General features: G+C 46.1%; 2 protein-coding genes across 7 annotated transcripts in view; one reads left to right on the top strand and one right to left on the bottom strand.

The window, feature by feature from the left end:
* Nucleotides 1-1,899: 1,899 nt before the first annotated feature.
* Nucleotides 1,900-14,332, bottom strand: DRC10 (dynein regulatory complex subunit 10). 6 transcript variants are annotated; one of them, XM_073312400.1, is made up of 5 exons: nt 14,287-14,332; nt 12,529-13,402; nt 7,639-7,872; nt 6,088-6,159; nt 1,900-4,853 (listed from the first exon to the last, which is right to left on the bottom strand). In XM_073312400.1, exons 2-5 carry the CDS (start codon nt 13,249-13,251, stop codon nt 4,581-4,583), a joined length of 1,302 nt encoding a protein of 433 aa, XP_073168501.1. In that variant the 5' UTR covers nt 13,252-13,402; nt 14,287-14,332; the 3' UTR covers nt 1,900-4,580. The 6 variants fall into 6 exon arrangements, with proteins under 6 accessions (XP_073168501.1, XP_073168504.1, XP_073168502.1 ...); XM_073312403.1 differs by lacking the exon at nt 14,287-14,332 and adding an exon at nt 14,037-14,216 and having other exon boundaries at nt 12,529-13,283; XM_073312401.1 differs by lacking the exon at nt 14,287-14,332 and adding an exon at nt 14,037-14,216 and having other exon boundaries at nt 12,529-13,397.
* Nucleotides 14,333-14,522: 190 nt separating this feature from the next.
* Nucleotides 14,523-14,746, top strand: part of TPCN1 (two pore segment channel 1) — a 69,417-nt gene continuing 69,193 nt past the window's right edge. The window contains exon 1 of the mRNA XM_073312388.1: nt 14,523-14,724. The gene's annotated coding sequence lies outside the window, so the exon portion shown is untranslated. The remainder of the gene's footprint in view (nt 14,725-14,746) is intronic.

Below are 14,746 nucleotides of genomic sequence, written 5' to 3' on the forward strand. Positions count from 1 at the left end.
GGTGAAGAAGTTTAATGAAACTTCGGGGGCCATGATACATAAATTTGTAAATAAGCACTCCAATAATTGGGACCTAGTGTTGCAGCAGTTGCTCTTTGCCTACAAAGCTGTACCACATCCCAGTTTAGGGTTTTCACCGTTTGAACTTGTGTATGGCCACGAGGTTAAGGGGCCATTACAGTTGGTGAAACAGCAATGTGAGGGGTTTACGCCTTCTCCAGGAACTAACATTCTGGACTTTGTAAACAACCTACAAAACACCCTCCAAACCTCTTTAATTCTTGCTAAAGAAAACCTAAAAAATGTTCAAAAAGAGCAAAAAGCCTGGTATGATAAACATGCCAGAAAGCATTCCGTCAAAGTAGGGAACTAGGTCATGGTCTTGAAGGCACTCCAGGCCCATAAAATGGAAGCGTCATGGGAAGGGCCATTCACGGTCCAAGAGCACCCGGAAGCTGTTAACTATCTCATAGCATCCCCCACCTCAAACCTAAAGCCTAAAGTGTACCATGTTAATTCTCTAAAGCCCTTTTATTCCAGAGAATTTGTTAGTGTACAGCCAAGGGAGGAGATGACACTGAGTGGCCTGAAGGTGTCTACTACAAAGAAAATAGTAATGGTGGCGTGGAAGAGGTAAACCTCTCCATAACCCTTGAACGTATGCAGCAACAGCAAATCATGAAGCTGTGCACTAGCTTCGCGCCGATGTTCTCAGCCACCCCAGAACGGATCAAATAGGCATACCACTCCATTGACACAGGTAATGCTTGCCCAATTAGAGCAAAACCTTACTGGGTGTCTCCTCAAGCCAAAACTGCTATAGAACTGGAGATCCATGACATGCTACAGCTGGGTGTAATCCTCCCCTCTAACAGTGCATGGGCATCTCCAGTGGTTCTAGTTACCAACCAAATGGAGAGATACGCTTTTGTGTGGACTACTGTAAGCTGAATGATGTAACTCACCCAAACAACTATCCAATGCCACGCACAGATGAGCTATTGGAGAAACTGGGACGTGCCCAGTTCATCTCTACCTTAAACTTAACCAAGGGGTACTGGCAAGTACTGCTGAATAAATCTGCCAAGATAAGGTCAGCCTTCCTCACCCATGTAGGGCTGTATAAATTTAATGTGCTCCCTTTTGGGCTGCAAAATGCACCCTCCACTTTCCAAAAACTGGTAAATAGTCTCCTAGTGGAATTGGAAAAATCTGCAGTTGCCTACCTTAATGATGTGGCCATCTTTTGTAATTCATGGACAAAACACCTGAAGCATCTAAAAAAAGTCTTTACGTGCACAAGGAAGGCAGGACTAACTGTTAAGGCTAAAAAGTGCCAAATAGGCCTAAACAAAGTAACTTATCTTGAACACCAGGTGGGTCAAAAAACTATCTATCCCCCTACAGACCAAAGTAAATGCTATCCAAAAGTGGCTTGTCCCAAAGTCAAAGAAACGGGTCCAATCCTTCTTAGGCTTGGCCAAATATTACAGGTGATTTGTACCGCACTACAGCCAAATCACCACCCCACTGACAAACCTAACCAAAAAAAACCAAAAACAGCCAAATGCAGTGCAGTGGACTAAACAGTGTCAGAAGGCCTTTAACCAGCTTAAAGCAACACTCATGTCTGACCCAGTGCTAAGGGCCCCAGACTTTAACAAACCCTTCCTAGTAACCACAAATGCGTCCGAGCATGGTATGGAAGCAGTTTTAATGCAGAAAGGACCGAATCAAGAATTCCATCCTGCTGTGTTTCTCAGCAAAAAAAACTGTCTAAGAGGAAAAGCCACTGGTCAATCAGCAAAAAGAAATGCTACGCCATTGTGTATGTGCTAAAAAAGCTATGCCCATACGTTTGGGGGTGGCATTTCCACCTACAAACCGACCATGCTGTGCTAAAGTGGCTTCGTACCGTCAAGAACAATAACAAAAAACTTCTTTGGTGGAGTTTAGCTCTTCAAAATTTTAATTTTAAAATACAACACATTTCAGAAGCTTCTAACAAAGTGGCTTAATGCCCTCTCCCATAAAAGTTTCTCGGAATCAACTGGTTAAAATCGTCCTTAAAATGTAAAAAATATTGTTAGTTTTTATATAATCAGTAGTATATCTAAAGGTGCATGTGTTTTATTAATTCTGTTTTCTCCTAAAGCTCCAGAAAGAAATCACAGCCAGTGTGGAGCAGGCTGTCCAGCACTGTTTATGATTTGGGGGGGCGTGTCAAAAACATACAGCTAAGGGTCGCATAAAATCCCTCCTTTACCTATAAAGGGGTTAAGAAGCTTAAATAACCTGGTTGGCACCTAACCAAAAAAACCAATAAGGGGAGAAGATACTTTCCAATCTGTGGGGGAAGGTTTTTGTTTTGTGTTTCTCTGTGTTCTCTCTCAGTGAGGAACCAGGGCAGGAAAAATACATCTCCTAAAGCCATACCTAAACTAAGCATCTAAAATTACAAATTGTAAGTAATAAAAAAAAAAGTGTTAAATTATCATTTGTTTTAGCTTGTAAATTTTCCCTGTGCTAAAAGGGACATTTATCCCTGTTTTTTGTAACTTTAAAGTTTTGCCAAGAGGGAAATCCTCTGTGTTTTAAATCTAATTACCCTGTAAAGTTACCTTCCATTCTAATTTTACAAACGTGCTTTTTTACTTCTTTTTCTTTATAATAAAGTTCTGTTTTTTAAAAATCTAATTGGTTTTTAGTGTCCTAAAAACCCAAGGGTCTGGTCTGTGCTCACCTGGTTTACCTATTTGGTTGGTAAATTAGTCTCAAGTCTCCCCAGGAAAGGGGCTGAAGGGGCTTGGGGGGATATTTTAGGGAAACAAAAACTCCAAGTGGTCCTTTTCCTAAATCTTTGTCTAACTCACTTGGTGGTGGCAGCAGTACCCATCCAAAAACAAGGATGGATTTGTGCCTTGGGAAAGTTTTTAACCTAAGCTGGTCAAAATAAGCTCAGGGGGGTCTTTCATGTGGGTCCCCAGATCTGTATCCCAAAGTTCAAAGTGGAGAGGGAACCCTAACAGGAGCTGGCCTGGGCTCCACTGGCCTCTGCTCCCCCCGAAATAGAAGTCAAACTACTCCTATGCCCAAGGGTCCCCCCCTCCCCGACATAGAGCCCTGAGTCTCCCTCCTCACCTGGCTGGGCCATGGAGATTTTAACAGCATGTTGGGGGGTGCCTCAGAAAGAAAAAGGTTGACAGCCCCTGCGCTAGATAGCCTTGAGGCAAACTACAAGGGAGCGAGGGTGCACGTGGGGGCTGAACGGAGACTAAAATCTCCCAGTAGAGGTGCAGGGGTGCAGATACACCTACCCATAGGGACACTCATCTCGCAGAGCCATCATTACTGCAGAAAGTGAGTAACTTCCTCTTTTTCTTGTAACCATTCCTGACTTTTATGCCGCATTACTTGTGTTCACTTAAAATCTCTCTTTATAGTTAATAAACTTGTTTTACTGGTTTATCCTAAATCAGTGTGCTTGGAGAATTCCACCTGTGGTAACAAGATTTGTGCATACAATTTCTGTTAATAAAATGACAGACTTTATAGGAGCTTGTATTGTCCAGGCGAGGGCTGGGCAGTATAAGACGTACAGTTCTGGGCAAAGTCTGAGACTGGGAGCATGCTGGGGTCACCCTGCAGTGCAATTCTGGCTAGTGAAAGCCTGAGTGTGACTGGCAGGCTGCAATTGCACACACACATAGCTGGGAGTGACTTACATGCTAGAAGGGGTGTGTGAGCAATCCAGGAGTGCAGGCAACAATAGCAAAGCAGTGTAACACGACCCGCCGGATCGGCAGGTAGCGATTGATCCAGCGGGGATCGATTTATTGCATCTAGTCTAGACGCAATAAATCGACCCCCGACTGCTCTCCCGTCAACTCCTGTACTCCAGCGCCGCAAGAGGCAAAGGCAGAGTTGACTGGGGAGCAGCAGCAGTCGACTCACCGTAGTGAAGACATCCCGGTGAGTAGGTCTAAGTACGTCGACTTCAGCTATGTTATTCAAGTAGCTGAAGTTGCGTAACTTAGATCGATTTCCCCCCCACCCCCAGTGTAGACCAGGGCTAAAGGACACCACAAGTTAGAGGGCAGAGGTGACACAGCTACTACCTAGTCTAGATTGTACTTTGGATATGTCACATGGGACCATTGCTGGGGTCTGTACTGGGAGTGGTGCTGGGGTCAGTGAGAATTTTGCCATTAACCTCAGGAGGAACTGGAGTGGGCCCTAAGTGACTTGTACAAGGTTGCACAGTGCATGTGTGGTAGAGCTGGGGATGGAACCCAGGAGTCCCAGCTCCCAGTCCAGTGCCTTAACTACAAGATCATCCTTCTTCTCTTAAATTCAGACCAAAAGCAATTAAAATATCCCACCTGGAAGTCTAACATGTTGGCTGACATTTATTTATGACAGAATCATTTTTACATGCCAGATTTGTGTATATACAAACCATAGACATCCTGGAGAGGTTGTTTGTCTGGTTGAAGTGAAGACACCCTAGATAGCTGAGGTCCAAAGAGAAATGTCTACAATGCTGGGAAGAGAGAGCAAGGGGAAAGGATGGAACTAATTTATTTCTTGCTCTTCTTGCCTTTTCCCTTCTTCTTTCTCTTTGACTTTAACAGTGACCTGACCAAGTAGCCCTTCCAGAAGGCCTGAATGTGGATGGCAGCACGGACCATGATAGCCAGTTCCCTCTCAGCTCTTTCCTTCTTCTCTTGGGATAGCCTCCTCTCCTCCTTGATCTGGGAATACTCTTGTTCAAGCACAGCATACTTCTTCTTCAGCTCAGCAAGCTGGGCCTTCTCTTCAGTATAGACAGCATCGACTTCCTCATACTCAGTCTGGTAGGACAGCAAACACCAGACTTATAAATGACATTCATAATATCACCCTACATTTAGTATAGGTAGCATTTTTCCAGAAGGGTTCCAAAGAGCTTTACAGACCCTATACGAATAGGGATTGTTTCATCCATCATAAATGCGTGCAGGGTCACTTGCAGCCCTTATTCTTTTCATCTCTTGGGATGGAATTTTCAAAGAGGTCTAAAAGGAGGTGCCCAACTCCAGTGGGAGCTGGGTTCCCAATTCCTTTAAGCTTCTTTAAAAACTGCAGGCATGGTTCCAATTGTTACCATCCATTGCCTTGCAGGCCAGGCAACAATACTCTCAACTTATTAAGCAACTTTTTATCTATGGTATAAACACAATCATCTGGATGATGGTGGTTTATTGTCATTATAACCCATCTGTAGGGATGAAAATAAGCAGTATGGAGATAGCCTGCTTGCATGACAGGGTAAGGGGAATCAGCAACATTTGTGTGTCAGACCTGCCAACCCCAATTTATCAAATTCTGCCTCTGCTCTCATGATGATGGCTTCATGAGCAGCCAGGAACCAGCAGGGCTTGGTGCCACAAGCCATCATGTTCTGAGCTCATTTCTGCTTCCGATTACAAGGTTGACAAGGCAGGGACCTACTATTAAGGCCAATCAGCAACAATTTTCCAGGTCCCTCTCCTTAGGCCCTTGCTTTGCTGTTAACCAAGCACCCTGTCTTGATCTGGATAATGAAGCAAACATCCACTAAAATGCCAGGAACATGAGAGGAAATAGTGGATTCTGGGAGGAGTTAGGCAGTGTGGACGTGATTCTAAGACTGTTAAGCTTAATATGGAAGATAGACGATGGATTTGCTGTCACTCTCCAGACTCTGAACTACTTGACTAACAAGTTAGTAGAGATGTGGAAAGAGCACTTGGTTTGTACACTAGGTGGAGCCAGTAGGGCTGAGGAAACAAACATAACAATTCCATCCAACACACTGAGGAAACAATCATCCAGTGCTAGAACAGGATAGGATTTTGCAGCTGACATGACCCTTCTCAACAATGCCTATACAGCAGAGAGCAGCTGAACACAAAAGCAGGGCAGAAAAATGGTTACTTGCCTGATAGTAACTGTGGTTCTTCTTTGAAATGGCTTGTCTGGGTACATCACATGCACCCCTTGCATGGGATCCACATGGACAAGCCCTCTCGAAGAAGAACCAACTGTCTTGACGACTGAGAGTACCTGTTTTTCTCCCATGTCAGCATCATATTTCTGGATCCAGTTCTCGATTTCCATCTCCACTTTGTATTTCTTCTAAAATAAATGACACAGGAAAAAATGACATTTACAGGCAGCTGAATATAGAAATATAACATGCAGTATGCTGGGATGAAAGGAGCTGTTCATTTGAATCCCAGCAGCTAGTATGCTTGTGATGCCTGCTCCTTTTGGAAAGGTTCTTCAGTCCAAGATGTCTTTGACTCTGGGCCTCTAATGGAGAGCAGACATCATTCACCTATAGAATATGGGCATGCTTGGTCTACAGCAAATGGCTGGGATTCAGTTGCAGCACAGAGAGACTATACTGACTATAATGATGGGTGCGGTTAAAATACAGAAATATTTTGGACTGTTGGAAAATGAGCTAAAAATGACTTAACCTCACTGTTTGGTGGAATCCTAGAGAGTTACTGAACGGTTTCCTTCAAGCTGATGGTACCTGCACTCTGTAGAACCGCTCAGATTTTAAGGCCAGAAGATTATCTAGTCTGACCTCCTGTATATTACAGGGCAGAGAATTTCACACAGTTAAGCTTACCCAGTCACTGTTGAGAGACCCAGTTCCCTATTTGACCACCACCTCTTCTGATGGATGGGATAAGAGCCAGGTTTTTGACAGGCCCTGATGACCAGCTCCTGCCTTCATGTGAGGTGGACTGGCCTATGACTGGTCCAAGTTCTTCACACATGAATTCCTCAATCCAATTAAAACATTGGTCATAGGAGAATAGAGCACATAGGAAGGGAAAGGAGACTTCAGTGGTGAGAAAGTGTGTTCTTTGTCTTCCCCTACTCTCTCAGCATGTATAATTGATTGAGCTGAGCAGCTTTTAACAGAAAGCAGAGAAATGACCTGCAGTGAATTTGAGCTGGATGACAACGCAGGCCTAATAATGGATGGGGCTGCTTGGATTTCATACTGCTTTGTAAACTTTCATTTGACACTGCCCCTACACTATAAAACCTTATTCTACCTTGGACTGTACAGTGTTTTGAAAGACCTAGAGAAGATATATAACGTAAACATCCTTTAAGTAGATGTGTTCTGCCTGCAAATTGGTCTCTGCCCATTTGGACTGAGAACTGATTAGAAAAGAAAAGGTGACGTTTTTTAACGCTATAGATTTTTCCTGCACAATTCTGCCACTCTCCAGCAGGAACATTTTGGGACTATGAATTCTGACTGCTTCATTAACCTACTAGAGCACTATCTCACCTGTGCTATATATTGAAAGTGTTTTCAGAGGCAGGCTGGCATCCAGTATGTACATGTCTGGTGGGAGCTATAGGTGACTACGAATAAGACCCTTTGCTGGTGGGTTGCTGTGATGCTGCTTTCCAGTGAAATCAGTGGTATGTTAGATCATAGCTGATATGCTCAGCAGCACAGCAGATACATTCTGCCAGGAATGTCTGTTAGCAGTTAAGTGGTTAAGGTTAGCAGACAATATGAAGAACTCACAGCACTTTAACAGGTCTGCTTGCTTCTCTAGAACTCCCCTCCCTTGGTACCTTTCTGAGAGCCAGCTCTGAGTCTCTATTGTCTATGATGAGAACATTGAGCTGTGCTCTTAGCTGATGTATATCTTGCTGTATCTTGGCACACTTTCCCTGGGAACTTCGCAGCTCCCCTTTTTGGAGTTTCTCTGCTTCCTGCTTGGTGCGTTGGATGTGGCTTTCAGAGTACTTCTCCAGATGAAGTAAGTGGCTTTTGAGATCCTTGATTGCAGCATTCTTTTTCATAATCTAAACCCAGGAAAAAGAAGCACCATAAGGAACTGCAGGGTAGGTCAAGGGGTTTTCAGATCAAACCTACAGGAGAATTAAGGCTTAGTTACAAAGACACCAGTGTCCTAAAATAAGTAACTGCATTCCAGTGACAGCGAGCACACTGCATTTGCACAGAACTCTGAAATCATTACTGGTGCAACTCCCAATGACTTCAAAGGGAGCAGAGTTAGGCCAATACTGAGGCTCAGTCTACACTAGAGCTTACTACAGTCTAACTTACGTTGTTCAGGGGCGTGAACAATCCACAACCCTGAGCGATGTAAATTACACCATCCTAAGTGCTGGTGTGGACAAGCATAACTACCACCTCTCACAGAGGTGGATTTATTTTGCCAGTTGGAGAGTTCCCTCTGGTTGGCAATGAGTGTCTTCACCAGATGTTCTGCAGCTGCGCCGCTGTAGTGCTTCTAGTGTAGACAAGCGCTGAGTGAAATCCCCACCCTCACTGACTCTTTTGTTGGTAGTTTAGCAGACAGGCCAAGGAGTGAATGGGCAGCACTGAAGAACACTGGCTGTGCATCACAGGGAAGCTGGCACAGCTGCTATCCATGCTGGACATGATCCAAAGCCCTTTGAAGTCAGTGGAAAGACTCCTACTGAATTCAATGAGCTTGGGATCAGGCTTATTGTGCCTGTTCTGTGGCCAGACCGGGCAACTAGTCCTATTGGCTGTCTAGAACAGACGAAAATACATCACAGACAAGTGAAATGTATTTCCTTGCTAGCACTGGGCAAACTGCTAAACTGCACTTAAAAATCATGAGTGTATTGAATTACCAGCATGCCTGACCTGAGCTTGAAAATTAGAACCCATCCCCTGATGCCTCAGTTCCTCTGTAGATACCCCCCATGTGCAAAAAAAGGATGATTATCTTGCCTGACCTACTGCCTTGCTAAGTACACTTTGTCCCCAATCATTCAATTGGACTATTTCCAGTGGACCTTGTGGCTTGTGCAGAGCCCCACTGAAGTTAATGGGGCTCTAAATGCACGCAGGGTCTGCGCACGTGGATCCGATTGCAGGATTGTAGCCTTAAATTGTAAAAGAAAAATAACTAGGTGCTACTCATAATAGATCCCTATCAAATCATCACAGAAATGTACCAATTCAAGCCCAAAAGCTACTCAGCTATGCTTCCCTGCAATGATGATAATGAAAAATCTGACCTATCACTTACCCCACAAATATATTTCTCACTCCAGATGAGTGGTTGGATATACTTTTGCAAGGCTCTATTAACAGATTACACTGGATGTCAGATCATTATGCTGGATTAATAGATTACGCTGGATCTTAACTGGTTTTGGTCTAATTAAAGACTACAAGAGTATTGCTATTTTTATTGTACTCTTAATTAATTTTAAGAGAAAGAGATTAAAATTACTTTTTAATTAATCCCTTCTCTGAGCAATGAGAATCATGAGTGCTGCATAATGAACATCCTCATGTCAAACAGCCTGGCTAGAATAGCTGCTCAATGTTCTTCCTCAGAGCTTGTGTATTTACCTTATATTTGGAAAGTCAAGCAGAAAGAGAAGTGATTTTGGTTGGCATGCACGTGTGTGTGTGTGTGTGTGTTGTCACCCACTGATTGGAATGCAGTAATGGACATTTAGATTGTGGTTTTAAATAGTCACTGTGGAAGTCTTTTGGACAGAAAGGAGTAATTTGGAAACTGCTCCCAGCATTAAAACAAACTAATATACATATATGTTCCAGAAGTTTAGTAGAAATGTTGGGATTTTTCTCCAAGGCCCTTTCCACTTGGTTCCCAAGAAATTAACTCAAATATGGACTCATCACTGAGGGTTTTTTTTAACTGACACACAGCAACACTACGCTGAAGTGATCAAGCTCAAATGCAGTGGGGTAGGTATGGAGGTTTACCACAGCTTCAAAGCACATAATAATAAATCACATTATACACATATTTGAAAACAAACTAACGAATGTGCATTACATTTGACATTGCATCATGATTTATAATTGGCTTACTAATTTTTGTAACCAGCCCCTGTACAGATCCAGAACTGCTAGTAAGCAAAGCTGCAGCTGTAACATAATGACAGGTTTCAGAGTAACAGCCGTGTTAGTCTGTATTCGCAAAAAGAAAAGGAGGACTTGTGGCACCTTAGAGACTAACCAATTTATTTGAGCATAAGCTTTCGTGAGCTACAGCTCACTTCATCGAAAGCTTATGCTCAAATAAATTGGTTAGTCTCTAAGGTGCCACAAGTCCTCCTTTTCTTTTAGCTGTAAACTTATCACACATCACTCTTCTTACTATGTCTTTATCTACTAACTACATGTTGTTTACAAAAAGAAAAGGAGGACTAGTAGCACCTTAGAGACTAACCAATTTATCTGAGCATAAGCTGTAGCTCACGAAAGCTCATGCTCAAATAAATTGGTTAGTCTCTAAGGTGCCACAAGTCCTCCTTTTCTTTTTGCGAATACAGACTAACACGGCTGCTACTCTGAAACATGTTGTTTACAAGCCCACTTGTGAACTTATGCTTTGTCCATTGCTAATCTGTTTCCTTACTTCAGTTTTCTTTCATTGTTTATGCAAGGCCTACAAGATAGACTGGTACTTAGGGTTGCCAGGCATCCGTTTTTGACCGGAATGCCCGGTCAAAACGGGACTCTGGCGACTCCGGTCAGCACCGCTGACCAGGCTGTTAAAAGTGGTTGGTGGTGCAGAGGGGCTAAGACAGGCTCCCTCTGTCTCCCAGAAGAAGCTGGCATGTCCCTATGGCCCCTAGGTGCAGGGCTGATCAGGGAAGCTCCGTGCACTGCCCCCACCCCAAGCACTGGGTCTGCAGCATCAATTGGCTGGGAACCTGAGCCCGCTCCTGCACTCCGAACCTCTCGGCTCCAAGTCTGGAGCCCCCTCCTGCATCCCAAATCCCTCATCCCCGGCCCCACCCCACAGCCTGCACCCCCAGCCGGAGCCCTCACCCCCTCCCATACTCCAACCCCCTGCCCCAACCCGGAGCCCCCTCCTGGACCCTGAACCCCACATTTCTGGCCCTACCCTGGAGCCTGCACCCCCAGCTGGAGACCTCACCCCCTCCTGCACCCCAACTCCCTGCCCCAGTCCAGTGAAAGTGAGTGAGGGTGGAGGAGAGCGAGCGACGGAGGGAGGGGGGATGGAGTGAGTGGGGGTGGGGCCTCGGAGAAGGGGTGGGGTGGGGGCAGGGCCTCTGGGGAGGGGTGGGCAGGGCAGGGCTGGGGCAGGGACTTTTGGTTTTGTGCGATTAGAAAGTTGGCAACCCTACCAATATCCCATATGAAAATGGAAATGACTAGTTAAATAATTAGGGAGGAAGGAATAGTTTGTGTACACGGTAACGATGGACTGGAAGTCAGGAGATCGGGGTTCTTGTCTTGGCTCTGCCCACCAACCTGTAGTGTAATCTGAGCCTCATTTTCCACAGCTGTAAAATGAAGAAACAATACTGCCTCAGAAGAAGATTGTGAGCCTTAGGGCCAGATTCTTGTAGGTATTTTGGGGAATACCCAGGGGTCAAAGTAACTTAAGGGACTTACCGGTACGCAGGACTGGGGTCCTGAGCAAGATTGGCGGGGGGAGCTCAACCAGAATGGGCAGCGGATTGGGCAGAAGGGGCGAGGCCTTTAAATCCCTGGGCCCTTTAAATCACCGCCAGAGCCCTGGGTCTCCTGGCTGCTGCCGCTACCCTGGGGCTCTGGCGGTGATTTAAAGGGCCCCAGGCTCTGCCTGCGTTAGCAACAGCCGGGAGACCCGGGCCCTTTAAATCACCGCCGGAACCCCATGGTAGTGGTAGTGGTGGCTGGGAGCCCCGGGGCTCTGGCGGCGATTTAAAGGGCCCGGGGCTCCGGCCGCTGCCAGGAGCCCAGGGCCTTTTTAAATTGCCAGTTGGGGAAGCTGCCTCCTGCCGGTAGAGTTTACTTTCACCTGAATACCTTTGGGGATGTGGGCCTTAGTTCATTAATGTTCATGAGGTAGAGAGATACTATGATGAAGGCCATAGAAAATGCCTGTAATGAATATGTTAAATAGTGAATGTGGAGTCAGTATTAAAAATGGATTTTTTAAAACAGTTTTTTAGAACTGCCTGTCACTGTTTCACTATCCAGTTACAGGGAATGGTGCTAGTGCTTCTCAGTGAGAGCTGACATTATGGCCGTGACTACGAGGGGCCTTTGTGACTCCTTCTTTGCCACGGTGGCCAATTAGAAGATATAGACCACATATCAGCAGGCCACACGCTGGTTCCCTTATGGATTTGCACAATGCCCTTCCTTTAGCTATGGAATGGTTCAGACACATTGACTAACATGCTTGACTTCACTGTCACTTTAACTTCAATCGCAATTGAGCTGGCCAATGAAGATGGCATCAAAACATGCTAGAACCATGTTTGAAAGCCTCTATCTAAATATGCAGTGATTCATTTTAATTATATTTAGAATGTAACATCTATTTCTAATTCAGAAAATGTTTTAAGAAATATTTCAGCGACTTCCACTTTATGAGAGGCAACAGATTATATTTTAGTTTACTTGCCTTTCCTTCAATGATCTTCCCCTCTAGCCTGAAATGTTTAGTCTTACTACCACTGTACCTCATCGTCTCGACTCTGGATTGCCGCTGCAAGTTCTGTCTCTAAAGCTGCGATGGTTTCAGTGTTTTTCTTATCCCGGAGGGAGATTTCTTCCATGAATTGAATCTTTTCTTGTTCTTCTAAGGGACTAGTCAGGAGTTTCTCAAACAAGAATCCCCGGAACGCTGAAAGGTTTTTAATAAACATTTCAGCTGATAAATCCCTAGCATAGGCCTCATCTCTCACGGCTTGAGAAGCTAGCGGGTCAGCCTGAAAGAGTCTCAGAATATTTCTGATAGAGCTTTTTACAGCTTGCTGATGCAATTGAAGACGGTGGATTTGTTCCTCAGTTCCTACAAGGTCCCCTCTTCCATCTTCCTGCTTCAGGAGACCTTTGCTTTGAAGCTGGGTAAGTAGCGCTTCCATGTTGTTTGAAAGTTGCTCATGCTCCTTAAAGGTATCCATGAGCTCAGATCCCAGTATAGTGCTTAAGCCATCCAGAAATTCAGTAATGTGAGTGATCAGACTGATCAGTTCTATCTTAAAGATGGTCTCATCCAAAACAGATATGATCCTCTTCGTCTCAACAGTGGTAAGTTTTGAACGACCTGGATCCAAGAGCTTTAGGGGGCTTGTTTTGATCGCTGACTTTTTTGGAGTCTGACTGTTTCCCACGGAGGACTTGCTGCTTGAATCAGTAGACTCATACGGCAACTGAAGCATGGTAGCTACCTCTGTTGCCATGTTCTCAGCCAAATACTTACAAGTTGAGGGTTCTAAAGTGAAAGGGAGCAAAAATCTTCTATATGGGTAGAGTCACAGAGGACATCTCAATCAAACAACATCTAGATCCCCCCAGTGCTTCAACTGCATGCTCTTCTTTTGCAAAACTTACCTTAAAAAAAGTTTGATTTCAGCATTAGCAACACAATATAATTTGGTAAAAATTGAGAATGTTACATTATAGTGGAGCTGTCTCTAGGTTTAAAAGCACATTCAGGATATTGGGTCCTTACACCTAAGACAGCCTGTCTCTGTGTTGGAGGTGAAGCTGTATGTTAAGCCTCGGTGGCACTGAGACAGAGTGATGAGCTATTTGTTCCCCGTGCTGAAAGGTGGAGGGAAAGCTCCTGAGAAGAGACTGGGATGGTGGTGGGGATCCCTGGTTTCTAGGAGATGGGGGGAAGCTCTTCAGTCTCTCGGAGTCTGGATAAAGAGGCTCCCCTGGTCTCTCTGAAGGTGGGTTGAACAGGGGCTTGACTTTCTGAGCACATGGCCAAGTTGGGCTGTGTGTGGGTCTCTCTTGGGGGGGCGCTGGCCTCTCTGGGGGTGGGATCAGACTGTGGCGAGGGGCTCCCCAGTCTCTTTGGAGAGGGAAGCGGGAGAAGGGTGAAAGGGCTTCCCTGTCCTCCTGGGGGTCCCTCAAGGAGCGGGGGGGAGGCTCCCCGGTCTCTGGGGGGGTCGGGCTGGGGATAAGAGGCTTCGGTTGGGGGCCGGGCTCCCCATCTCCCGGGGGAGGTTCTGCTCACATCAAAGCTGCCGCCGCCGCCTCCCTTCCCATCTGTTTTCAGCGTGTCTCTGTTGCTATGTTACCCATTCCCTAACCTTTAACCCCGAACACAGAAGGTGGGGACAGATCCTTACGGATTCTCTCCCCCCTCCGTAACCAATCGCCGCCCTTGCTAGGCACGCTTAGTCCCGCCCCTTCCTTCTCCAGAGAAAGGCGGGGTCTCCAGTATGTGCCTAGCCTTCTGACCAATCAAAAACATCACCGCTCACCTCTACTTTGATGGGCGAGACCTCCGTCCAATGGGAGGACAAAAAGGGAGAAACCCGGATCCCCTTCCATGCACCGCGATAGTTGAAGGGCGGGGCAGAGAGGGTGCCAAGGGGCGATTGGCGGCTCTCTGGGATGGGGGAGCTATCAGAAGGCAGCCTGACGGGTGGTGGCCAATGGGCGGTGCCGGTGGGCGGGGCTTGGCTCGGCTCTCAGTCAGCGGCTGAGTGAGGCGAGTTGTCGCAGCGGCGGGGGGTAGTTTGGCGGGTTCGGTTCTGTCGCTGGACTCGCCGGCTGACGCTCGGGGCTCCCCGGGCGGCGGGGGCGTGAAGCTTGGCTCCCACGCGCGGGGCTCGCTTGGGCTGGGCGCGGCGTGAAAAGTGCACAAGGGTCGCCGGGGACGCGCGGGGAGGGCGTCGCTGAGGAGGGGCTCCCGCCAGGTGTGTGTGTGTGTGTGTGTGT

This window comes from Lepidochelys kempii, chromosome 15, assembly GCF_965140265.1.
Source record: "Lepidochelys kempii isolate rLepKem1 chromosome 15, rLepKem1.hap2, whole genome shotgun sequence".
In the NCBI taxonomy this organism is placed as follows: domain Eukaryota; kingdom Metazoa; phylum Chordata; order Testudines; family Cheloniidae; genus Lepidochelys; species Lepidochelys kempii.